The following is a 27,719-nucleotide window of genomic DNA, read 5'->3' on the forward strand; positions in this document are numbered from 1 at the left end:
AAAGCACCGAAGAATCATGTCAGGAATGACCCCCCCCCCCTCGTATAGGGGATCGGATGGAGGGGAAAAAATTACATGGAGGCTCGGGCAAAATATGCTCAGAAGAGCCCTAGAAAATTCCCATTCACTACAATGTTGAAGCTTCCCCAATGTTGTGGATTCAGCCAGTTTGTTCGGGGGAAACTACTGTAGCCCCCGAAAATTAAATAAATAATATTTTTGGCCTGCTACTTTGTGGAGGTGACCACACGGGCTACTCGCTTTTGGCAGCTAGGCAAAGTAGACATTCCTTTCCTCATTTTGACTCACCTTGAGAATTTGGTTGCTTCTAATTTTGTTGTTAGTTTTGCGAGCACTTCTCCTCCATAAGCCTCATAGCAGCGGACCACCACACAGTCGTTAGCATCCTCAGACTGAAATGAAAAGAGATCAAGTGAAGAGCACTGTATGATATAAGTTGATTAAAGACTGTATTGGCGTAGATTGGGCAGGCTCATTAATATTCATGAGGTAATCTTCCTGAAGTCAACATGAATATTCCTGATTATACATGTATGTGCAGGGTTTAGGAGTGCAGGATAGAACTCTTGTGCAAGCACCATTAGTAGTACCAATTTTTGATGCGCAGCGGTAAAAAGAGTACACTCCTGATGGAAATATTCAAGTTCGAATCATCTAGGCTAGTCATGTTTTTTTTTCTTCTCATTATTATTATTATGAATAGCGATCGTTCCCAGAATTCAAAAGGGTGCTGTTGAACATGCGTACGTTCTATGGATGGCGCCAGCTGCCAATTGACACAAACGTTCATAGTACGATGCCTTTGTTGCTAATGCCTCAAAATTGGATGATTCTTAGTTCGCGTATGCCTCGGCTGCTGTTCGAAGATTACGGCAAGTTGGCTCTGCTTCCTTCTGTGTGAAGTCAGCAGAAAAATGTGTGCAGCACATAACAAAACCGTGCAACAGCGCCCTCTAGAACCCCTGGAACGATTACCTTTAAATAAGTGGTAATACATTTATTCTGTCAAAAAAATTAGTACAAACTGCCAACCTTATTTGTGAACAAAATCCTATTCTTTAATACATTTTATCCTATTTTCAAGCCTAAAATCACATTTTCCTTTAAAATTTTGAAAAACATACCCAAAAATCATCATTCTTTATAAGTTTCAAAAATCCTATTTCTTAGGGAATAATCCTATACAGTCACTCTACCCTTAAAAATTCCTACTAATTAAAATAAAATCATACTAATTGGCATCTCTGCTAGTATAACATATATCCTTCATTAAAGTTGCTCACTAAAGAGCATGCCAAATCTGCACTAATTATGGTCTCGACCAATTAAAGGTAGGTGTTGAAACCTGGTGTTGGTGAGAAGAGTTCAAAATAATCAGAGATTGCCAAGGGAATGTCAGATATAGCAATCAGTAATGCATGGAAACTGGATTCTAAGTATTGTAGGCTCATAGCTTCCGTGAAAGAAACATCCACACATTTGAATAACTTATTAAACAGGACTATCAGTCAATCATTTGGAGTGGAGTAGTGTAAGAATACCTTTCTGAAATACAAGCAATGTAAGATATTGAGAATTTGAAAAATCTCATCATGTCATCTTATACATAGTCATACAGCCTATCCTCCTATTAAACCACTTTATCCTTACCTTCTTGACCGACTCAATGATGACTGAAGAGGGCGCTATGGTGAAGATCTCCCTCAGGTCAAGGGTCGTATCAGTGGGCATTGGCATGGGTGTGAGAGGATTGTTGAACTCATACGCTGCTTGGATTACACCCGCTGACTGGTACGTACCTAGTGTAAATGGAATCAATTTAACAAAAGGATAATAATTGTAACAATAATGATTATAATGAAAATAAAACTAATAATAATGATAATACACAAGAGAATGTTTTAGTGTAAAAGAAGTCATACATTGGAATAAAGAGACTGGTGTGTAATTTCCAGTGATGAGTCCGAGTCCAGTCAGTCTGAGTCCAAGTCCAGTATGTCATAGTCCGAGTCCGGCACAAGTGCAAAGTCTTACATACATGTACTCAATCAGAACATGGCCGTATGCAAAAAAATTTTGCTGGGGGGCAGGACGTGTAAACTTTTTCAGAAACACTTGAAAGCGAGGGAACAAAGCGACCAAGCTCACCATTGGGGAGATTCTGCATTATGTGATGTGAAATTAAAGGATTTCATGCATAATTTTGGTAAAATTTTCAGTAAAAAAATGTCGGGGGAGGGGCAATTGCGGACTCCAGTCCTGTCTGGAGACCGGACCCGAGTCACACATCACTGGTAATTTCTTGGGATTGTTTACCTGTATGAGGCATGATGGCATAGGAAAAGACATGATCACCGATATCAGCTTCTGGGTCTGGCTTCTTAGGAGAGCGCAACCTAGAGAGAGAGACAAACAATAAATAATGCATTGTGACTTATAGATCAAGTCCCCCCAGAAAAATGTTGATTTGAATAGATAGAGAAAAATCAAACTAGTATAACACTGAAAATTTGATCAAAATCGGATGTAAAATAAGAAAGTTACAACATTTTAAATTTTGGCTTATTTCTCACAAAACCGTTATATGCACAGCTCAGTGACATGCAAATGAGAGAGTTGATGATGTCCATCACTCACTATTTCTTTTGTTTTTCATTGTTTGAATTATACAATATTTCAATTTTAACCAATTTGACATCAAGGACCAACTCAACTGAACCATAAAATATTATAACAATGGTAATGCCGCATGTTCAGGGAGGAATAAAACTTTGTTTCACAGGACAATGATGAGAAAATAAGAATATTTCATATTTCATATAATGAAATACAAAATAAATAGTGAGTGATGTCATCAGTCCCCTCATTTGCATACCGACCAGGATGTGTTTTGTGAAATTAAGCGAAACTTTAAAATGTCATAACTTTGTTATTTTACATCCGATTTTGATGAATTTTCAGTGTTATGCTTGTTGGATTTTCTCTTTTTATTCAAATAAACTTTTATGGGGGATGGAATTGTCCTTTAATAACAAGACTGAATTTTCAGAAGTTGGGACGTCAGGTAGTCTTAGGGTTTCTCATACTTGATTAGAACACAGCAGCAGATCTGTTTTTACCTCTTTCTTTATATTTCATGGTAAAATGCAAATTGTTATTGGTGATCACCTGATTTACAGGACATTTTTGTTTTTGTTTTTTTTCTTCAGAGAGAATACCCCAAAACATCATATTCTGTGTACTTCAATTACAAAACATAATGATAACCCGATGTTAATTTAGTGAAACTCTCAGAAGAAAAACATAAGTTTCCATGAAGAAAGAGCTTGGGAAGCAAGCACATGCCAAACACTGCCAACGCGTTAGATGGGCACATTTTCCACTCATGCATAGTTTTTTGTTTTACTAATAGGATTTTGCTTTCATTTTCATGTTTACTGCATTCTCATATCACAAATTTTATTGCATGAAAGTGAAAAATCATGTTTTCCAAGAAAATCTGTGAGTCGCGTGCCCTTACTGAATTCCATGAAGTTTTTTGGTTTTCTGTATTGAGGAAAACTGGAACTCTACATCACATCTTCACATACTTGTAGTACACAATAATAATAATAATAATAATAATAATAATAATAATAAAGGTATATTTATCCAGGTAAGCCACTTCAGATCTGGAAACTGTTCTCCCAGCGAGTCCTCCTATCATTATTTGTTTGGTGTCACCTGTGCCTGGTACACTGTAAGAAAAGCGAACTGAATCACTATGACCTGCAGGTTTTTTCTCCTGATATAAATGATGGGGGGTTGGAGTTTTTCCCCAAATATACAAGTAGTGCATATTGTACAAAGGTGGTGCCTCTCCTCTACAAGGGACCTCCATTAAACGTCCTATCCGAGGGAAGGAGTGTTTTCCAATGTGACACTGCCTGCATCTATGGAACAGGGAGAGACATTTACACACAATACTGGCTTCAGTCAACCGTCCAGATGGACTTGAACCCACGACCTTTCATTCGACAGGCAGATGCTTAACCAATTGAGTTAACTCACTCCCTCATAAGACCGTCCATCAGCTTTTAACTTACAATGAGATCCTCATGACATTCTTGATGACAGAGTGTCCGTACTTGCAGTCGTTGAGGATGGCCACGCCCCAGTCATACTGTGATAAATCGATCCACTTGTGGCCTACGACCTGAAAGGGAAAATTTCAAAAAAAAATGCTTGAAATAGGCCAGATGGTGATGGTTGATCAGGTGGTTGTGAATGTTCACCTGATTGTTAAGAAAGAATGAATGCTTGTGAGCAAGCAGGCAACTCAGAAAAATCCAAGTAAATTTGCGCTTCTGGCAAAGTGCGCTAAACAAGAGGCACGATAATACAATAAATCTGCATAATTCATGAATTTGTACTGTTACATGTATTACACATGAAAACTCATCCAAAAAAAATGGGCCAAGGAGTTTACAATGTAAACAAAATCTTGTCATTTTTGGCTTTTTGCTAGCACTGACTTTCGACCGTGGTCTAGATTGGACCACACTTCAGAATAGAGGCTACTGTTTGTAGAACAAGCAGCAATTTACCTCATATCTGGCCCAGTCCCAGGAAGTGTTCTGATGGGTTGGTCTCTTGAGGTGGCCATACTGGATGTCAAAGGTCGCTTCAGGAGAGTGAACGTTGACAGGGAACTCCACCTTGAGGAACTTGTGAGATTCGTCCCAGTGAACCTGATGATGATGTTTTATGTTAAAAAAAATGATCAATGATGATTCCTGAATTTCTATGTATGGAACTTCATCATCACTATCGTCATCATCATTGTCAACATCATCACCACCATCAACATTGTCAATGTCATCATCATTATCATCATCACCATCATCTACATGTTCATTGTCTTCATCATCATTGCTATAGTAATTGCCATTTTCCTCAACAATAGTTTTGTATGGAACTTTACCATCATCAACATCATCATCATTTACATCATCAACATCATCATCTACATCATGATCATGATCATAATCATCACCATCCAAATCAACATGATCGTGTCTAAATGTAAGTTTCCTCAATGATACCTTTGTATGGAACTCCAGATACTTGGAATGAGCTCTGAGTATGATCTTCTGTTCAATGTAGCTTCTGTCACTGATCTTGAGTTCAACCTTGAGAGAAACTTGGAGAGGGTTTGTCTCTACAACTTCAATGGATGTACACTCATTCACTGGCTTCCTGTAAGTAAATTAATGGATGATTCATTGGTTGATTGATTGATTGACTGACTGACTGTTTGTTTGATTGGTTGGTTGATTGTTTGAATGATTGATCAATCAATCATTTTATTTATTGGCTGATTGTTTGGTTGACTGATTGATTGTTGGGATTGTTTATTTATTTATTCATTCATTCATTCATTTATTTATTGCTTGCTTGATTGCTGATTAAGGCATTGAATGATTGTTCGATTGATTGTGATTGCTTGTTTGATATATGTATTGATTGACTGACAGTTTGATTGGTGTATTAAATTATTGATTGTTTAGTTAAGGGAATGTTTGATTGATTGGTGCATCAATTGATTTTGAATTACTTGATTGGTCAATTTGGTCGGTCGGTCGATCAATTGATTGGTGGTTTGAGTGGTTACTAATACTTCCTTGAATGATTGATCAATCATTTTATTTATTGGCTGACTGATTGATTGTGTGGTTGACTGACTGATTGATTGTTGGGACTGTTTTATTTATTTATTCATTTCTTTATTCATTCATTCATTCATTCGTTCATTTATTCATTCACTCATTTATTTAATTATTGCTTGCTTGATTGATTGCTGATTGAGGATTTGCATAATTGTTTGATTGATTGTGATTGTTTCGTTGATGGCTTGATTACTTATTTTGATTGGGCACCCAATAAAAATGAATTTACTCTGTGAAACATATTTTCATTTCATATTCTACACATCATATCATCTGTTGTATAGCATATACATGTAGTACATACATGTACATTCATACATGTACATGTATTATCTAGAAATTACTCGGAATAGAAATAAGATACATTTTCGGAAATTTACCAAAGCTAAAAACATGCTTTAAGGCACCTTTATTCACCTTGTTTCAAGATGATAATCCATCACATCCCAGGCATCCCAAAAGAGAGGTACGTCATCAAACATCACAAACTGGTTGCCATAGTTATCACCATCAGGGATGACATCACTGCAAATAGAATAAATGGGAAATATAAAAATAAATCACAAGGGTGATATTCTGACAATTAAACCTAGGTTTAACCCTAGTCTAAACTAGAATGTTAGACCATATTTCTGTGGATTGCTTGCTTCATAATATTTCTTCCTTCTTCGTGGCATTTACAATGTACCAATTAATTCATTAAACTTCATTATAAAATTTGTGGTTTTTTTCTGTTCTTTCCATTTCAAGAATAAATTAATTTTTGACAACTTTTTACAGCAGGATAGGAACAATTTTTAATTTGTGAATAAGTCGACAAATGGCACTCCATAAAATTGTACATGTAAAATTGTCATCAACAACACCATTATCATCAACATTATAATCATCATTATCATCACCAACATAATCATCATCAGCATCATCATCTTCAGCATCATCATCTTCATCATCTTAAACATCATCATCCTCATAATCTTCCTTCTCAATCATCATCGTTGTCATTATCATCATCATCATGTTGTGTTTGAAACCAAAACGGGATGGAGACTCATGGTTTGTGGTAGACAGTTTGGTTCCTCTGCTCTGCAAACAGGCCTCACTCAGGTTCATCTGGGTCAATCTTCCGCAGGAGTCTACAAAAGCCACCAGGTGTTCGTTCAAAAACTTTTAACCATCCTCAACATCATCATCATTATAATCAATATCGCCATCATCATCATCATTACCATCATCATCATGTTGTGTATGAAAAAAATTGGAAAACAGAGACTCACGGTGTCTGGTTGACAGGTTCGATTCCTCCAGGCTTACTCAAGTGCATCTGGGTCAATCTTCCGCAGGAGTCGACCAATGCCACCAGGTGTTCGTTCCAAAACTTTTAACCATCCTCAACATCATCATCATTATAATCAATATCGCCATCATCATCATCATTACCATCATCATCATGTTGTGTAAGAAAAAAATTGGAAAAAAGAGACTCACGGTTTCTGGTAGACAGGTTTGATTCCTCCAGGCTTACTCAAGTTCATCTGGGTCAGTCTTCCGCAGGAGTCTACCAAGGCCACAAGGTGTTCATTCCAGAGCTTGTAACCGTTGCTGACTGCTTCAATCTGAGCCGGGACAGGAGTGGATGATGGGGTGCACTGAAGAACGGTTGACACCGACATTGCGGGAATGGTTACCATAGCTACAAATCAAACAAAAATCATTTCTTTCAAGCAGTTTGATTACAGAATTGGAATATGTTAACAATAAAAGGTGCTTTAATCAAGGATTCGTAACCTTTAAAGGAAGGTTCGATCTGAGCTGGACAAAAAAATGGCTCCCTGAGCACTTGTGAACACTAACAAAGCAAAATGGTAACCATAAATACAAACATAAACATAAGAAATTACATAATATGTTACATTGGTATAATTACAAATGGTCCAAGTCAGTGGCGTACGCAGGGGGCGGGGGTTACAGGGGTTCCAAACCCCCCCCCCCCCGCCTAATTAACTTTTTGGTACGAAACAACCTCAAATTTTTGGTGAAGACCTTTTTTTTTGTCGAACCCCCCCCTTTGAAAAATCCTGCGTACGCTAATGGTCCAAGGGGCAAGTATTCTTGCAGATCATTCACAGGTTTGGTCTGGAGATGGACAGACTTTGAAGATTTGGTACAAGAGGGATGAGATTGTATAAACAGAAATGAAAGATAATGCCAGTTGTGCTATTGATTTCAAAATCAGCTTTTACAGAATCCAAACAAACGACTACCCAGGTGTCCGTATGTTTGAATACTAACATGTGCTAATGAAAGAATTCTCTAACAAATTCTGCAGTTCCTGGGAAATAAGTAAAACAAGCATGAAGTTTTAGCAACAAAGGTCAGGTCTTTTTCAATGCAATAAAGATGCACTGTCGCACATGTGCTTATCTGTGTACAGTGATCTTCAATGTGATTTCACAAAGTTCAATACTGTAACTGTACCAGACTCTACTGTAACTGTACCAGACTCTACCAGATTTGGATCAACGATGATACATGTATACGTAGTGACAATTAACCTTGTTTTCTTTTTTTAAATCGATGTTTACTGCAACTCCTTTTCATTTAAGTGTATCGATAACACCAAGATTTTCCAAAAGGGGACTCACATTTTCCTGAGGAAAGATTTGACAAGCCAAAAAAAAAAAGGTTTTTAACCAAAAAATAAGGACATTTCGTCCAAAAGGTCTTCACTTTCAAAAGGGGGGGGGCACACTTGTGTTTTAACGGCATTTTACATGACAAATTTTAATAGTGCCTCTCAAGAGAGGGGGGCACACTTGTGTTTTTAACGGCATTTTTACATTATAAATTTTAATTATGCCTTTCAAAATGGGGGGGGGGGCATGCTTGTGCTTTAACGGCAATTTTACATTACAAATTTTAATTGTGCCTCTTAAAGGGGGAGGGGGGGCATGGGCTGGCTGTGCCCCCACCCCCCCCACCCCCCCCCCCCCCGGGATCTGCAAGTGGTTAACACCTAAAAAGGCACACAGTTGTTTATCGATACAAACAGACACCTGGCACATTTTGGGATTTGTGTTTTAATATAGATACAATTCTTAAGATTTAAAAAAAAGTAGATTTTGGGGATGAATAATGAAAAAAATTGCTCTACTCACCAAAGTTGTCCACTTTTTCAGAACCACCGCCCACCTTCCTTGCCTTCTTGGCCGGTGTAGGACTATCGCCGCCTGACCCGGAAGTGTTTGACATTGACCCCTGACCCAGGTCTATCACCTCTGTGCGCTCCCAGCTTAGATGGTTACATATGACCTTTGACCCAAGCACGGACGAAGACTTCCCTCTCTGCATGACACAATGGGGAAAATTAAGTTTAATAAAAAATGAGCAGTATTTAACCTGGTTTCATCTGGCTCCAATATAAATTAATGTTACTCAAAAGTCTTAATCATGCAATCGGCATGAACTTTGAATATGAAAATGAAAACAATAAATAAATAAAAAATAAATAAATAACAAATATAAAGTAATTAAGCAAGTACAGTTTAAGTGAATACATAAAGAAATAAACAAACAAATTAATAAATTTAAAAAATCCATAGATAGATAAAAACGTAAATAAATAAATAAATACATAAATAGATAAACAAATAAATAAATGAATACATAAATAAACTAATATTAAATAAATAAATAAATAAATGAAAAACTAATTAAATAAATTAATGAACGAATTAATTAATTCAAATAAATAAATAAATGAATAAATGAATGAATAAATGAATAAATAAATAATAGAAAACAATGCAAAATTACATGTGAATATTTAATTCCTGACCTTGATATTCTGGGAAAGTGAGTTGATTAAAATAATTTTCTCCAGATCCAATTCCCTGCTCAAAGCTTTCATGTCGGTAACAGCATCTTCTACAACCTAGGGAACAGAGAGTGAAAATGGTTGAGATATATGCCAAACAAGATTTGATTTGTTTCTATTTCAAGCATCTTCAACCACTCCATCATTCAATTCATCATCACCGTCTTCATCATCACCACTATCACCATAAGTATCATTATCATCATCACCATTATCACTATAATCATTATCACAATCATCATGATCACATTAATCGCAATCATCATTACAAACATCATCATCATCATTAACACAACCACAGCTACCACGATCATCACCATCATAACCTTCATCATCATCACTGTCATCATGATTAACGATGATCCTAATCACCCGCACCTTCATCCTTACCATCATCACAATTGCCAATATCACCATTATCATCATCATCATCATCAACACCATCATGTCTATGAACATCATGATCTGTATCACCATCAACATCACGATCATCATCGTCATCACAAATCACAATCATCACCACTATCACCATCACCAGCATTACCATTGTCATTATCACCATCACCATTATCATCATCATCATAAATTGTCCAACACCATCATTGTTATGAACATGTTTATCAATATCATCACCATCATCATCATCATCATCATCATCAACACCATCATCATCCTAGCCACCACCACGATCATCATCATTCACCTACCTCCCTGATGCAGCTCCCTGGTAGAACATCATGGAACTGATGGAGGAGAAGTCGTTTCCATTTCTCCGAGATGGTTTCCTGCATCAGGGCTTCTTTACCAACGGGCTGAAGGGCTGAGAGGAATTCCGTCTGCTGCAACTTGTGCTCTAACTTCCTATTTAGGTACTTGATCTATTGTATATGGAGGGTAGGAAGGTGAGAGGAGAGAGGGGAACAGGGAGGGGAAAGAGGGGGGCATTGAGGGGAGAGACAAACAGACAAGCAGAAACAGATACAGAATCACAAAAGGGAGATATGGAAAGAGGGAGGAAGGGGAGGAGTGAGAAAGAGAGAGAGGAAATAGCAGGAAGAGAGATGATCGAGAGAAAAAAATATCAATACAAATATACATGTAAAACAGAAACTGCAAATACCATTGAACACAACAACTATAAGAAGTACTAGCAACGAAAGCACATCTTTTTGTGCTTAAAAGTACATGTACCTGCTGAATCATACGATTTAACTCCCCTATCAAGCCAAGTGGATGAGTCTATATCACAATCCCCTCTCACTAACGATGGCACAGTCCATTTATAATATAGAAGTGTACATGCATATCACACATACGGGCACCTGTAATTTACCTCCCTATAAATTCAAGTGGATCAGTCTCCATCCTGATGTTTTGAGAAATATCAAGAGGTTAGGAATAAATCGTAAACTCAAAAAGAAAGCTCATCGTGGGAAACGGGGAGGTTGTAGAAAGCAACGTAGAATCCCAGTACTTACAGGTATCTCTCACTTTAGTCTGAACAACAAATGTACTGTGCAGGGAATTAATCATAATAACTTGATTGTTATTGATACCAATAACAAAAAGGTTCATGAATCCTGTTTAAAGATATGTATATGGAATGCTCACTCTGAACGTAATAAGACATACCTACTCAATGATTATATTTCTGAACACGATATTGATGTAATGATTATAACAGAAACATGGCTTCGAGCAGAAGATCCAGTCGTCATCGCAGAATGCCTACCAGCTGGATATGCGTTTGTGAATGCTCCAAGACCAACTGATCCTCATGGCGGCATTGCGGTTATTTTTAAGTCTCCACTTCAACTACAGCTGAAAATGGATGACTCTATGACCTTTTCTACTTTTGAGCTCGCACATGTTGTTAGTAATGCAGGTCAATTGCATTTCTTGGTGGTCTACTGACCACCACCTTCTGTGCAGAATCAGCTCCGTACAGCAGATTTTCTTCAAGAATTTTATGATCTTACTGCTGAGATATCACGATTGGCTGGGCGAGTTCTTCTTCTGGGAGACTTTAACATTCATTTCGATAAACCTTCAAAGTCTGATGTAGCTCAGTTCCTTTCCATCATAGAATCTGCTAACTTGGTTCAACATGTCATCGGAGCTACCCATAATATGGGTCACACTTTGGACCTTGTAATGACCAGAGATGAGAGTAATCATCAAGGACAATCCTCTGCAGACATCTGGGGCCCGTTTCATAAAACATTTGCCGCAGCGGCAACTCCCATTTTCTGCGGCAAATCTGTGTTTCTGCGGCAAATCTTAAAACAGCGTCAAGTTTCCGTTTCATAAAACTTTGCCGCAGATACTTTCTGCGGCAAATGACAATTTCAGCGGCAATATTTGACGCAGCTCAAGGAGCTGCGTCAAATGACAATTTCTGCGGCAAATTTGACGCAGATATTTGAGCTGTGTCAAATATTGCCGCAAAAACAGCTATTTCATCAAAATACCAACAATTTTGAGGGCCTAAGAGCCATATTGGTCAATTTTTTGATGATTTTGATTTGATAAATTGCTTTTTGTCATTCTAAATAGAAAATACATGTATTTTTACTCATTGACAAATAAAAAGTAGATATTTATTGAATCATCATTCATTCTTTTTAAAGTCAAATTTATTTCAAAAAATAGATACAGAGGGAACATACATTGTGTTCCTGCAAATTTACACTTTCAAAAAAGCTTTCCTTTATCCTGTAAAAGAATGAACAAATGATGTCTCATTTTGTAAAAGATGTTTCCTCATTGGCTTTTGAGTTTCAATTAAATTCATTTCATAAGTGCTGTTGTTGCTGCTGCTGTTGGTTTTTGCTGATGTGTTTGTTGAAACTCTTGCTGAAGTTGTGGTTGCTGTTAATGTTCCCGGAGTGGTTGTTGGACATCTTGATGTTGTTGAGGTTGCCGGTGTGGTTTTTGCACCTCCTGCAGAAATTGTTTATGCTGCTGTTGTTGTTGCTGTTGGTCAATGCTGTCGTTACATCTCCTGTGTGGTTGCTGCTGTTTTTGCTCCTGCTGCTGTTCATGTGATTGAAGTACCTGAAATAGAAGTTAATTTATAATGCATATAAGCAAGATACCAAAGTTATTCCTAATTTCATTTTCATTGTTAACCCTTAATAGACTGGGGGGGGGGGGGGGTGGAGGCACCTTTCGATACTTTGCAAGATTTCTCCAAATGGACAAGATCCTCAGGCGCCCCCCGGGATGATCTACCAGAATAGCCTCACCTAGTAAGGTTTATTAACAGGATTTTGTACTCATTACATTCAGTTGATTTTGCAGCAACTCAATTCATCAAATGAATGTAAAGGGTCTACCAGTCAAAAAAAAATTATGTGAGCTTCTTCGGGTAATCTACCTGAGTCCTATTACTCCTTTACTGACAAATTAATAATTAAAAATATGATGAAGTGAATAACTAGCATATATGTCTTTGCAGTAATTTGACATGTTGCATCTTAGGTGGTAGTGGTGGGGGTCAATAATTATAGAAATGCAGAATATTCATGTACCACTTTGGCAAGAGAAAGCAAGTCACATTATCTACCAATGATTGATATTGGTTTGTTGTTTTTGCAGCTGTAAAAGAAATATCATATATCAATTTAACACCTTGAACTTAGAGTTTAATTCTTAAATATGGACTGGATTCTTGACGAAGAGCAAATCAAGAAGACAAAAATCATTCAAATTGTTATCATGTGACATACTTCCTATGCCAAAGTGAATCAGAATTATAATCAAGAGTTTAACTTACAGGTGAAATCACATTTCTAGGCTCTTTGTATGGCTCTCCAAACCCTTCAGTCGTTGATTTTGACATGGCTTTCTGATACTATCTTGTGTCTTTCTGGAAATGTGGGCAAAGCCTCACCTGAAGGAATAAATTAAATTGAAATTTTCAAAAAATGTTTGGCACTTTTTTTTCTCACATGTATACATTGCATGTATATCAAAAGAAAATAAGAGGAAACGTCATTTGACTACTAAGTTTTTTATCAGGGGGGGGGGGGTAAAGGGATCAAGATGGGTTAATATGATGAACAAAAATGCAAACATGCAACAATAGATAATATATAAGGAATCTCTGGTTGAGAAACATCACTTCATATGCTATGCAATTGTTCCTCATAATTTATCTTGCACACACATGTACACGTAGTGAGGATGGGTGAGGGAGAGAGAGAGCGAGCGTTGTCATCGTACATGCAAAAAGTATTAAATCCATCACTGGTGTATAGATGAGGGGGCAATGCCCCCCCCCCAATGTTTCATGGCCAAGAAAAAAAAAGGGAATGGGAAAGGGTGAAATAGTCTATTATTTTCTGATTACGTCAAAATCTTTCTAAAAATTTGATTTCTGTATTTAAAAGTTCAACAATTTTGCTCACTCCCTTCGCTCTCTTGCATCTTTGGAGAACTTTTGTTCCATCCGTCATATTTAGCCCTCTCAAAATATTTGGCTCATTACGCCACTGAAATCCATTGTAAGAATTTTATATTTTAATGTAAACCTAATCTAACCCTAATAAGACTGCCAGGGTATTTTGGAGGCAGGAAAGATAGGGGGGTGGGGGCCCTCAAGATCTTGACGGTATGACCGTTAATTGCGCAATTGTGAAAAAATGCAACATGCCTGTCACAGATGAAAAAATTGTATATTTGATCGTTCTAAAATTATTTAAATTTATTTGTAATTAATAAATTTTACTTAATCATGCATGAAATTAGAATTTGGCTGGAAATCTATAAACAAAGCCCTTGAAGTGGTTTTTTTTTGTTCAGACACATAAACGTTAAATGATATCAAATTCCATTCATCTGTATTTTTTTTTTTTCTTAAGTATTTCTTTGTTGTTTTTTTTTACTTTTTTTTGATATTGTTGACAAAATTTTCTGATCATAAGCAACTTGAAAGTAATTGATTTTAATCAGTAAAAATGAAAATTACTGGTATGATACAATTATGAATTTTGGCTAGAAACAGAATTTGCATTGGATTTTTCATGAAATCACATTTTAAAGCAATTCTGAAATGTACTTACACAACGTTGCGTAATTACAGAACCGGGTACCCATGTGTCACAAATTTTGTCTGAAAACTCATGAATCTTTTTAAAAAAGGCATATAATGACGCGGCACCATCTTTCACGTTGTGGATTTATCGCGAAAATTTTTGAGCCCCCCCCCCCACCGCCTTTTTAGGGTTAAATCAGATTGCACATCATGATGGGTTTTACTGATATTCATTCTGCAACCCATATTTCAAAGACTATCCATCATATCTGACATTGATTTTTACCTGTGGCTGCATGTTAGTCTCTGCTTTTCTACAACTGTGGCCAAATATTCTGCAACAAGTTCATTAGATGGGCCCTTGGCATTTTTCTTATTGTAGGAGACCGGCAAGCCCTTCTCCAGCTGCAATATCTGGTCAGTTGAGGACTTGGGGGCTTTGTGTCAGGAGTGGTCTTGGTAGTGGCGGTGGCAATGGTGATGGCAGTGGCAGAAGCAGACTTGGTGGTGGTGGCATTAGTAGCACTGATGGTGGTGGCAGCAGTGGTGGCGGTGACTGCAATTGCAGCATTGTTGATGGTGGTATACGCCTCATCACGACCAACATTTGCTCCTGCTGCCATCTATTATGTTTTAAGTAGAATAAACATTAAAATATTTGATTATTAACACATCAACTTCAGAACACTAGTATATTGATAATAAAACTTGTAGATATAGCAGTCAAAGCATAAAATGAACTTCCACAGAAGAGTACATGTACCTTCTTCTAATAGAATTTCAGACCACCTTGAGGATGTTATGCTCAAAGCAAGGTTTTTATTTGACAACATTGGTCAAAGAGGAACATGGATTTAAATCTCAGAATACAACTCGTATCATTGGTTGATCAATAGTACTGTACAATACCCCATTCAGATATACGTTGACCAATTAATTCTTGTTGAAACACATATGTCTTTGTTATCAATCTTGTAGGGTAAAGAGAGCATGCTGATTCTATAGCTATCAGTGTTGTGTACCGAGGACGGCCTCGGGACCAGAATTTGCGTCCTCGGCCTCGAAGCCTGATGTCTCGGCCTCGGTCGCTCTGTCTTGATGTCTCGGCTCCGAGGCCTGACAAATGCAGTCATTTCCAGCACATAAATTGTGTCCATCATCAACGCAATGTGAATTTCTAATGCACACACTATTATTAGATCTAGATTCCACCCCACCCCCCCCCCCCCTCTCTATAGATTATATATACCGGTAATATATATATATTTTGCCTGTTTTTTAAATTTATTCTATTTATTTATTTTCAATTTTTTACATTCATTTATTCATTTTTTTTTTCTTGAGGGGGGGTCAATTGTCAATTGAATTCAACAAAAAACATGCAAATTTTTTTAGCGGTCTCTGTCTCGGCTGACCCAGCCTAGGATACAACACTAATAGTTATGCATTTAGATATGATTCACACATAGAAGTGTTGTATTGTCTAAATAAAAAAAAAAAATGGTCTGTTGAGAGACACATTCCTAACGTCGATGCATAAACTTTAAGTTAAAAAAAACAAAAGTAGCCCCGGTATCGATCTGCCATTTTGTTTTCAATTTTGAAAGCAGGAGAGCGAAAGCGACATAACTTTCGCCTTTTTTGAGCTTACACTTTATGCATCGACGATAGTATTGTGTCTCGATAGATCTTCATCCATGTAATAGAGGCAAGTGCATAATTTTCCCCCTTTAATTTGGGGTGATATGGTGACCACAATTCTACCCCATTTGTCTGCCAACTAGCCCAGGAGCTGTTCGTGTAATACACGGACAGCTCCTAGGCTGCAGCCCGTACAGCGGGCCGCAGTTGCCTGGGTTACTCGAAATCTATCACAAAATCAGATTTTGTATAGAGTCTAGATCTAGAAGTACTTAGATCCTCTAAAAAAGGCCCAAATTTTTGCTAACTGACTCACACTCCCAGCTTTAAAAAAAAAAAAACTTTGCCTTTTTTTTTATTACTGTCTGGCCACCAAACTGTTTATACTCGCAAGCCACCCACCCCCCCCCCCTGAAAACTATAAGAAAAACAATCCCTCACAGTTACAGAGTACAATATTTGTGACAGTCACCCCCCCCAAAAAAAAAAAAAAAAAAAAAAAAAAAAAAAAAAACATGCCAAAGCCGAGGCCAAACAACATGAGCGTGAACACCAATCAACACCCATCAATGCTCCTCGAGACTTGACTGTATTTTTGTCGCCCACAACAACCCAAGCCACAAAAAAATAAAGGCTCACTCTCACACAGCTGTTCACATATCGCACTGAATTATATAATTAAAGATTAAAGTCAGAAAGAAAGACAGATGCAACTCAAGTCGCAACGCCGCTCATTCGAGCTCCACCCCACACACATCAACACTACTGCCGTGTACTACGCCGAAGCTCCGGGATAGCGACCACTCGGCATCTCGATGATGCCTCCACGATATCCCCGGGCAAAATGCATGTTTACCTCGTAGAAAACGATGGAAATATGATATGTATTATCAATGTCATTCTTTCGGAAGTGATTTATTTATTACTTTATCAAATGATGTAATAATTGAATAAATACAATAATTAGAAAGTACTTACATCTCCGATTAAAATTTTACTTCAATTCTGTCACCATCAAAATTTTATCGCAGACGACGTGTGTGAAGAAAAAAAACGGTAAACCGGCTGTTAGCTGCAAATCAGGCTCGTTCACGAACTATTTTTCATTTATTTATTTTTATTTACGATAACAATTTGTTATTGCTTTTATGAAACGGATATTTGCAACTATGACAAGTTGCCATTGCAATAACAAGATTTGCCATAGATATGGGAGATGTTACAGTTGCAAGTCAAATGTTTTATGAAACGGGCCCCTGTCCTACCCGTCGTGACTGCATAATTGAAGACATTGTCATTCATCATAGTCTCATGTCTGATCATCACTGCATCCGGTTTGTACTCAGGTATCCTTGGCCGGTGGTGAAGAAAGTTAAGCGGACTTTCAGGAACTTCAAGGAGATGGACATCGAAGGATTTAGTGAGGCACTGATTGACAAACTCAATGACTTGTCCTCGGCTGGTGATGTCGATTCAGTTCTTACTGCGTATAACACATCTGTAGCAGCCTGCGTTGATGAGTTTGCTCCTCAGAAATCATGTCTCTGCTCCACAAGGGTTCGCAATCCTTGGTTCAATGAGGAAATCCTTACTGCGCGTCGAGAAAGAAGACGGATTGAACGGAAATGGATCAAAAGTTCTTCTGACACTGATCACACAGCTTTTAAGCTAGCTAACAAGCATGTTAACGACCTAATACAGTAGTTGAGGCTAAGCAAAAATACTATACAGAGTTACTCTGTAAAGCTAATGTCAAAACAGTTTTTAAAGTTGTTAATAATCTGCTCCACAAGAATGTTAAGTTTCTCCCTGTGTATGATAATCCTCTTGATCTAGCAAATCGTTTTTCTTTGTTCTTTGTCAAGAAGATAAGTGATATCCGCAACAATGTCACAAATACACCTGAACCAAGAAGTGTAGATAATCAAGAAGTCAGTTCTTTTCATGAAAGTATGTTGAATTGTTTTGAGGTTGTCAGTGAGGATAATATCAAACCCATTGTGAGCAATATGTCTAATGCCACTTTTTTAACAGATTCTCAACCTACTTGGCTTTTGAAAAAACTTGTCAATTGCAATATTTCTGCTCTGACCTCTATTGTAAACAGCTCATTATCATCGGGTACATTTCCAGATGATGTTCATCAGGCTATAGTAATGTAATTATCATCTCAGCAACTTGTGGAGGATTCGTAGATTCATTGATCATTGATGTGGAGCGTTGTGGCCCAGTGGATTAGTCTTCGGACTTTGAAACAGAGGGTCGTGGGTTCGAATCCCAGCCATGGCGTAATTTCCTTCAGCAAGAAATTTATCCACATTGTGCTGCACTCGACCCAGGTGAGGTGAATGGGTACCCGGTAGGATTTATTCCTTGAATGCTTTAGCGCCTGTATGGCCGCTCAGCTACAGCCGGGGTAATAATAATATACCAAGTATATTTCAGCGCCTTGAGCACATAATCAATGTGGATTTGGCGCTTTATAAATACTCTATATTATTATTATTATTATTATCTTAAGACATGTCACCATGCTGTGCGAGCACTGATTCTTTCTCGGTTAGATTACTGCAATAGTTTATATACTGTTTTGTCAGCTAGGGATAGAAGAAAACTTGAGGTTATTCAGAATCGTGCCGCTCGATTAATTTTTGGCTTTGGATCCCGAACTCATACTACACCCCTATTTAAGGAACTCCACTGGCTACCTCTATTCCAACGTATTCAGTTTAAAGTCTGTTTATATGTATACAAAACTCTAAATCAATTGGCACCTGAATATCTTAATAATACCATCAAATTATACACACCCTCTCGTAATCTTCGTTCAATCACTGACACATGCAGACTTTGCATTCCCTTCTCAAAACTCTCCTCTGCCGAAAAACGTTTTGCTGTAGCAGCTGCCAAGACTTGGAATGCTATCCCTCTTTCAATAAGAAATGCTTCCAGTGTTCTTGGCTTCAAATCTTCCCTTAAGACATACCTTTTTCCTCAATAATTAATTTCCCTTTTTATCTTGAATATTGTAGTTATAAAATTATTATTCATGTTAAATTATTCATACATTGTACGCGCTATGGTACTTTTTGTTTTTAGCGATCCAAATATCCATTATTATTATTATTATTATATCCCAATGCCCTCTCAGCAACGATGGTCTATTCCATTTCAAATAAGGGGTGTTTATCTCACCTCTGCCTGTGTGGTGAAGGTTCCCTGGTGAAGCTCAAGGTATAACTCCCCTTGCCATGTGCAGAGGTTGCCGCCGTCTTTCTCCACGCTTGAAAAGAATTCCTTTGGCGTGGATGGTTTGACCCTTGGGATGCCGTCTACATCTTTAAGTCTCTGCATCCTCTCTAGCATATCTTTCCTGTAACCAGGAGGTCAAATGTCAAAGGTTAAGATTATATCAAAATCGGGAGAGTGTTTCATGAAGCATCTTGTCAATGATTTTTACTGACCAATTTGTTCTGAGCCAATCAGAGGCAAGGATTTCAGTAGCTTATAACAGTTTGTCATTGAAACTTACTATTTAATACATGAAATCAAAGATACTTCAAGGGGAAGATCGGACAGTACAAAGATCTCGCAATGAAACGCTCGAGAAGAGAGCGCCCCACAGTGTTGAGTAAGTAACGACCTTTTTTTACCTTTGCGTATCGCGATGTGGTTGTGTACAAAATATATGGGAGAAATGGTGAAGGAATAGACGATTTTTACATTTTAGAATTTTTTTTTATTCAAATTTTTTTTTCTTAAATCAAAGATGAATATTTTTCAGAGGTTTCTGGGTAATAAAATGTGGAATTATTCCCATGGGCCACCCTTGAGCCCTCTCATTTTCCCCATGTTTCATACACAGTCGCTGCTGATGTGTGAAGGTTTACTTACTCAACGCGAGTGGGCACCCTACTCTCTGAGCAATAATCAAGCGTTTCAAAAAATCGCCAAAGTGTCCGATCTTCCCCTTGAAGTATCTTTGATGAAATGCACCAATGGAGGATAAAGGTCAAAGATATCATGCAATATCATTATTTTTAGAAACTCTTTTTTTTTTCTTCAGTAAGTTTGACTGTCAACATTATACCAGTCAAAATGGTCAAGGGACTGTATTCCTAAAGACAAGAGGATTTAATCTTTATAAGGCAAGCAATCACTTTGTGTGGAAATGCCAATCCAAAATAAAATATCATTATATAAGGTTTTTTTTCTTACCTCTGCTAAATCCGTATAGGATACAAAAACACATACAAATACTATTTAATGCTACTAATTTTATATTTTAGGGCTAATCACCCTTTGCCCAATGTAAGGCCTATGTATGTGTGCAAACATGTTTAACTCCAAATTCATACATCTGTTCAGTCCATACGTTACACATGTCATTCAATCATATTTTGTAATCATAGAATGAATAAAGCGGGGACACTTACGTTGGTCCACCGCCTCCATCACCAAAGCCATATAGCATCAGACTATGATCAGAGCGTCCTTTGTCTCGGTGGTTTGTAGCATTCTTTAGACACTATACATGTATAAAGGACATATTTCATGATGAAATGTGCAACTGAATAGATCTTTAATTGTCTTTAACTGGAGCAATGTATATTAAACCTGGAATGCATACACTTTTTACAATTCAATTCGGTGGATTCACAATACGGTGCGTCGTTCGGTTGCAAATTGTTAGTAAAAAGATACAATGTACTGATTGTTAACCCTAATTCTCCCGGGGGGGGGCCATTATGGCCCCCCCCCTCGACAATTTTCGCGATATATCTGCTGCGCAAAATTTTTTGACCTCGCCGCTCACTGACTTTTTACTTTCAAGTCTCGCGCAAATTTTGAGCCCAAATTTGTGACGCCCGGGTACACGGTTACGACATTACACAACATTATGTAAGTGCATGTCAGACCCAAAATTGCTCATAAACGTGATTTCATGTACAAATCCAATGCAAATGGTGTATTTAGCCAAAATTCATAAATGTATCATTATTTCTACTTTTACTGATTAAACTTAATTAATTTTGCCTTGTTTATGATCAGAATTAAGTCTGGAACAATTTCCATTGAAAAAACAATAAAAAACAAAAAGTAAAAAAACAAAGAAATACATAAGAAATTCATAAAACAATAAAATACATAAGAAATTGATTTCCAAACTGAAGTTTTTTTTAATGCGATTGTTAAGAATGCTACAAAGAATATTTTTACCAAAAATTAGCACTCTAGGAGCTTTATTTAGTGAATTAGAGCAAAAAGTATGATTTATGCATAAATTAGCATAATTAATTCATATAAAATAAAATCTCATTATTTTGGAAAATTTTACCATACAGCCTTGTAGATTACATCGCACACTACCAGCGTGCAAATTTTTGCGTCGCTCGCGCGATCGGCAGCCGAGATCTTAAGGGGGGGCCATAATGGCCCCCCCCCGGGAAGGACAAGAATCAAAATACCCCGGGAGAGTTAGGGTTAAAGAGTTTTACTCTGAGGCTTACTAAACATACATGTACATGTACATAAACATCATGAATAAGATGGAAGTATAGAATGGAGATAGAGGCCCGTACTCTGAAGTCGGGTTTAACTTAAACTCAGGTTTAAAGTTGTGGTTTAAGTATGGGAAGCCAAAAGTATCATTTTTTTTATTAAGTTGTATTTTTCTTCTGTTTACTGTGCTCTTTCCTGATTCATCGATGGTGAAGACAATAATTTTTCATACTTCCTAGACAATTATGAATGATTTGAGAGCCAAAGGAGCTGAAATATAATATCTCTATTGTTACTGATTTATATAACAATTGGCTGTCCATACTTAAACCACAACTTTAAACCTAAGTCTAACTTAAACCCGACTTCAGAATACGGGCCAGAGAGTGGAACTCAACTGACCTCTTCAACTTTGACCCTAGCATGGTATGTGTCCGTAGGAGGGAAGTGTGCAAGACACTTGGTACCATCTATACCCTGCCACCAGAATGTATTGTGCTGTACAAGAATGTTAACAAAAAATTATCTGAGTTGACAAGCTTGGGCAACCCAAAGATAATCATAATGGCAAAAATGAGGATTTAAAAATGAAGAAAGAAAAAACCTGTTAACAATTAAACATCATCATGGGAAATCCAAAACCATCCAAATTGTGTTTAGGGATTTAAATTAATCTACGGATTATGGGATTCAGGATGTATTGTGTTGTACATGAATGTATAAAACAAAAATGCTCTAAGTTGAAAAGCGTGGGCAACCCAAAGATAATCATAAAGGCAAAAATGAGGAATTAAAAATGTAGAAAGAAAAAAACCTGTTTACAATTAAACATTATCATGGGAAATCCAAAACCATCCAAATTGTGTTTAAGGTTTTAAATTAATCTACCGATTATGGGATTCAGGATTCAAGATGTCAAAGCAATTGTTGTTGTTGGTTTTTTTTTTTTTTTTTGGGGGGGGGGGGGGGTTGGGGGGATTTTTTTACTACAAATATGAAGTGAGTTGATCATTTCAATACAAAATTAAACAGTTGGCACATGTGCAGTTATACCAGCTTGGATTTACTTACAGGGAATTTATTGACGATACACCAGCTCATCTTCTGCGTAACGAACCTCCTCATTCCTCCTGCCGCTAATATCTGAGGGAGCTGAGCGGAGTAACCAAAGGTGTCGGGTAACCAGTACTGTGAAGAGAAGAAAATATTTTCATGAGCGTGATTGATTCTGCAGACATGCCAACTTTTGGAAATTAGAATTAGGGAGGCACAAAGCTCAACCCTTATGGCCCTGGCTTGAAAGATGCTCTCTAGTGCAATCTGAGCCTTATTATGCAGTAATTGAAATGTTTAATAAATGAAATTATTTCCACTTAAAAAAAAATAACAATTACATTACATTTTTATTTCTTTAAAACTTATTGGATTAAAACTGTTGATAGTAAGCATGGGTATGAATTTTGAGTAGAAGAAATAACCAGTTGTCTCACGATGTATCAAACGTAGTATCAGTATTTCAGGGTATGAATTTTATCGGGAGCCTACATTTTGTAATGAAACTTTGCTTGTTAAATTTCTCGGGACCACAATAAACTACATTTTGTAGTAAAACCTATGTTTTACATCAGCATTTCAGGGGCCCAACTGTCTGCGGACATTAGTGACACTATAATGCTTGTGCATGGGCCAATACATTTCTTTGTCATAGTGATGCTGGATACGCTAGTGCCTATAGGGCCCTGAGTCAAACATTAACCCTTTCCCATACCTCTGTACAATAACTCCCAAACTCTTCCTTGAAGAACCTCTGTCCGTACAGAACCTGCCTGACGAACGATTCCCCGCTCGGCAGATTACCGTCCATCTCCACCCAGCATCCCCCTACAGGGATGAAGCGCCCTCTCTTGGCCAGCTCTTGTATCTTCCTGTAGAGCGATGGGTAGTCACTCTTCACCCACTGAAATTGCTGGGCCTGGTGATAATGATAATATTCATGAATATTGCATTATTAAGAGGTCTTTTCATGAGATTTACATAATTATTAAAGAAAGAAACTTGAATTGCACAATGAGTCATATTTCAAGCCAAGTTTATGTACATATATATTTAGAAACAAGGTATGTATATGCCTAATTATTTTTTAATTTCTAATAATGCTATTTTTTGTAAATGTTGTAACTGACTGTAATTCTGTTCTTTAAAATTTTGAGTATCTGGAAATGCTGAGAAATACCAGTACTGACTGCACAGAAATGTTGTTTATAGTGCTAACAATGCGCTATAAAAAGAGGCCCTGTTACAACTGGTAATGTGCCAGCGATGCCTAATGTTACAACAATGCATTACTTACACATTGAAATAAATGTTTTGACTACACAATTTGAAAGATGTGACTGGGTTTACTGGTAGCACTCTGTTATGCCAACAACGTTTCTGTGCTGCCAGCATAGATTGTTAAACCCTGAAACGGCTGGAGGGGCACGGTTATATCATATTCCCCTCAAGGCGAGTCAATACTATTACTCTTACATGTACATGTAGATATGGATTAGATCTAGAACTACTACCTTTTACCTGAGAGAAGGCAAAGTTAAGATCCGGGTAGTCCTTAGCAAGACTTAGGACATTAGACCAGGTCCTGGCTACCTTCCTCTTGGTCTCTGCATAGGGCCAAAGCCAGGCTAGGAATAAAATACAATTTGTACTTGTTAAACTTCCCACTGTGATATGGACATCTGGGGTGGTGAGACACTGGGACATGGGGCAATTGCCACACCCCCGCCCCTCTCCGCCCCCCCCCCCCCTCCCCCCACCATAATATCAAAGAATTGAATAAAAGAGAGGGGAAAATAAAGAAGAAAAAGGGTAGAAAGGGGTTGAAACCAGGAGAAGAGGTTGGGGGCATGTGAATCTATGGTACCCATTAAGTCAAGTGAAAAAAGAAATATGGCGTCAGATTTATGTCATTTAGATTGTCTCACCCCTCCCCCTAATCATAAAAATATCCTGGCACGCCCCTGAACAATATCAAAATGACAAAGAATAGAATCCAATAAACTGACCCCACAAGTGTATGTATGGGTATTAAACTGATTCTGGTAGATGTTTAATTGCTGAAAAACACCATGGTGCAATTCCATTAAATATGTACGTCAGACTCCCTATACGTGGGACCTTCATGAAATTTTCCGTCTTCCTTGTTCTTTTGACAGTCTGTAATGTTCTCAAAGGCTGGGTCAGTTTATAATAATAATAATTGGCATTCATATAGCGCTTTATCAATCTACGACTGTTCAAAGCGCTTCACAATTATTATTACCCGGTCACTGGATTCATAGCATTTCAAGCAGCCTGTTAGTCGCACACTTGCTAAACCAACCACAATGACGGTTGTTTCCTACCGGTACCCAATTAGCACCTGGGTGAGAGTGGCAAAGTGTGGATTGACGCCTTGCCAAAGGGCGCTAGGCCAAGGTGGGATCGAACACACATCCCTCTGATTACAAGGCGAGAGTCAGAACCACTACACCACAGCGCTTCCATAATGTATGCTTCCTTTATGAAGTGAAGTAACACTTGAGAAAAATGGGGGTTGGACGTACATAAAGGTTGATCATTTTTGGAATTGCCCCATGGTGGACTTTAAAGGAGGGATAAAAACCTCACCAGAATCAATATGAGCATTGGCTATAGCATGGATGGTGTGAGCTGAGTCTCCGTTCTTTTCCTCAAGGAATTTCCTGCAGATATCTCGGGCAGCCTGATAGGTCTCAGGCTGATCGGCCGAACAAGCATTCATCATCCGATTGACGGTGTAGAGAGCCTGATATCCGCGCTCTCGGTCCTCGGGTAAGTACTAGAAAGAAATGGGGATTGAAATGTTTAACGTTGTCAGCAGAACAAAGTTCATCATAGGCGTAAAGTGAACTTAAAAGCGCTACAAGATTCAGAATTACCCTCACCACTTTTATAAGATTTGCCGCTCCCTGGGGAGTTTTCGAGCTTTGGCGAGCAGTTCATCCACATTTTTGTCCAACGAGTTATCAGACCCGACGACTTTCCTTGACTATGATTGGTTGAGAAGCAATGTCACTATGGTAACTGTCGGATAAAACAAGAGGTTGTCGGATTAAACGTCCGACAAGTTCTCTCCCAATGCACTCCCTGGCCCCAAGTACATGTAATTACTCACTATGATTCTATGAATGACCAGCAACCTGGGTGGCTAATAGCAACTGAGCGGAACTGCATGCAAAAGAAATTTGTGTAATTTCAGGGGCAGTAGATGTATACTGACCTTAACCATATCAACCAATATTTCAACGTCCATCATCAAGTCATACGCATCACGGTTGAAGAGAGCAAGCTCAGCTTGAGATAGAGTGAATGTACTATCTAGTATCGGTGCATCGATCAGACCATTCCCCGCTCCCAGGATCTTATTACACGCCATCTCGATGTAAAGGTGCTCATATCTAGATCGAGAAGAGAGAAAGATATGAATCCAAACTATCTAAACAAGGGCAGCCATGATGATAAAACCATGTTGCACTATCATCCTTTAATTCCAATTTTACAAGAAAATGTATATGAAAACTCCATATTTTATTGTTCGAAATAGAATTTAGAAATAAAAATCCTCAGAAAATTCATTTTGCCAAATTGATCGTGAGCCCTGCAGCCACTGAAGCAGCATCTGGGGTCCGTTTCATAAAGGACTTGCAACTGTTGGAACTTTGCCATTATGGCAACTACCATGGTAACAGGGCTCATCAGCCAATCAGAATCAAGGTTGCCATGGTAGTTGCCATAATGGCAAAGTAACAACAGTTGTAACTCTTTATGAAACGGGCCCCAGATCGATGTTACTCTATCCCTTAAATCGTTGAGTGCAAAAACAGGGTGGTAGCAACTCCCATCATTTAATGTGTTTTGGTCTGATGCGGTACGGCCTTGAACTCCCCAAAGCCCGGTTGTGAGGTGGATGCTCTACCAAACTGAGCCAACACACCAGGATTGACCATTAATTTAATTTTTCTGGATAATTTCTTTGTTTGAATTAGAAAACACAATCATTTTGTGTACTTACTCTAATAACGAGCTATGTGGACGGGTTAGGATGAAGCTGGTTCGATCATCTTTATTTAATCCCTGCAGAGGCTCTCCTGAAGGACTCCAGACCTATAAACATAACATCAACCAAAGTGAGGTTACTACTATCATGATTACAGTGATATGTACTGTGCAATATAACATAACATCAACCAAAGTAAGGTTTCTCCTATCACAGTTACAGTGATTTCAACTGTACAATATAACATAACATCAACCAAAGTAAGGTTTCTCCTATCACAGTTACAGTGATTTCAACTGTACAATATAACATAACATCAACCAAAGTGAGGTTACTACTATCATGATAACAGTGAAATGAACTTTGCAATATTAACATAACATAAACCAAAGTGAGGTTGATTACAGTGATATGAACTGTGCAAACCAACGTGAGGTGAAACACTAATAATGCACCAAACTGTACAATCAGGTTTGATGACCCATGCATATCAAAATGCGAGAAAGCAAAGCCAGCAGGCACATTTCAGTAGACTGCATGGTGTCCAATTTTCAGGTATATGGTCAGATCTAATGATCAAACCAAGGGGCCTGTACCAAAAAGCTTAGCAATCATCACAGAACATATTTCTACGATTGATTGTATTGACTACAATGTACAATCAATCGCAAAAATCAAGCATATGATCAATCGCTAAAGCCCCCATCCCACTTATTCCGAATCAAGCAGAATTGGCCTGAATGAAAGGACTATTGTTTGACCACCAGTTGGTCATTTAAATCTACTTCGAACACCGTTCGAAAATATCCCTTGAATGTTTTGAACATGACCAAAACCTTCGGGACGGCCAAAAGAAAT

General features: G+C 37.9%; 1 protein-coding gene and 1 long non-coding RNA gene across 10 annotated transcripts in view; both read right to left on the minus strand.

Moving 5' to 3' along the window:
* Window positions 1-27,719, minus strand: part of LOC129282839 (alpha-mannosidase 2C1-like) — a 47,780-nt gene that overhangs the window by 3,907 nt on the left and 16,154 nt on the right. For all 9 annotated transcript variants that reach the window (XM_064115094.1, XM_064115095.1, XM_064115099.1 and 6 more), the window contains 20 exons: window positions 26,877-26,968; window positions 26,085-26,262; window positions 25,454-25,643; window positions 24,362-24,468; window positions 23,556-23,759; window positions 22,859-22,975; window positions 22,190-22,285; window positions 20,722-20,813; window positions 19,481-19,658; window positions 10,314-10,484; window positions 9,568-9,663; window positions 8,888-9,074; window positions 7,218-7,422; window positions 6,147-6,254; window positions 5,106-5,259; window positions 4,608-4,751; window positions 4,107-4,216; window positions 2,338-2,417; window positions 1,672-1,820; window positions 310-413 (listed from right to left, as the gene is read on the minus strand). In XM_064115094.1, the coding sequence (XP_063971164.1) occupies window positions 310-413; window positions 1,672-1,820; window positions 2,338-2,417; window positions 4,107-4,216; window positions 4,608-4,751; window positions 5,106-5,259; window positions 6,147-6,254; window positions 7,218-7,422; window positions 8,888-9,074; window positions 9,568-9,663; window positions 10,314-10,484; window positions 19,481-19,658; window positions 20,722-20,813; window positions 22,190-22,285; window positions 22,859-22,975; window positions 23,556-23,759; window positions 24,362-24,468; window positions 25,454-25,643; window positions 26,085-26,262; window positions 26,877-26,968 (2,762 nt within the window). The remainder of the gene's footprint in view (window positions 1-309; window positions 414-1,671; window positions 1,821-2,337; window positions 2,418-4,106; window positions 4,217-4,607; window positions 4,752-5,105; window positions 5,260-6,146; window positions 6,255-7,217; window positions 7,423-8,887; window positions 9,075-9,567; window positions 9,664-10,313; window positions 10,485-19,480; window positions 19,659-20,721; window positions 20,814-22,189; window positions 22,286-22,858; window positions 22,976-23,555; window positions 23,760-24,361; window positions 24,469-25,453; window positions 25,644-26,084; window positions 26,263-26,876; window positions 26,969-27,719) is intronic.
* On the minus strand, window positions 12,233-15,267 carry LOC135157911 (uncharacterized). The gene is made up of 3 exons (XR_010296817.1): window positions 14,931-15,267; window positions 13,385-13,501; window positions 12,233-12,663 (listed from the first exon to the last, which is right to left on the minus strand). It is a non-coding gene; the product is annotated as an uncharacterized LOC135157911 (long non-coding RNA).

The sequence above is a fragment of the Lytechinus pictus genome, unplaced genomic scaffold (genome assembly GCF_037042905.1).
Source record: "Lytechinus pictus isolate F3 Inbred unplaced genomic scaffold, Lp3.0 scaffold_20, whole genome shotgun sequence".
NCBI lineage: Eukaryota > Metazoa > Echinodermata > Echinoidea > Temnopleuroida > Toxopneustidae > Lytechinus > Lytechinus pictus.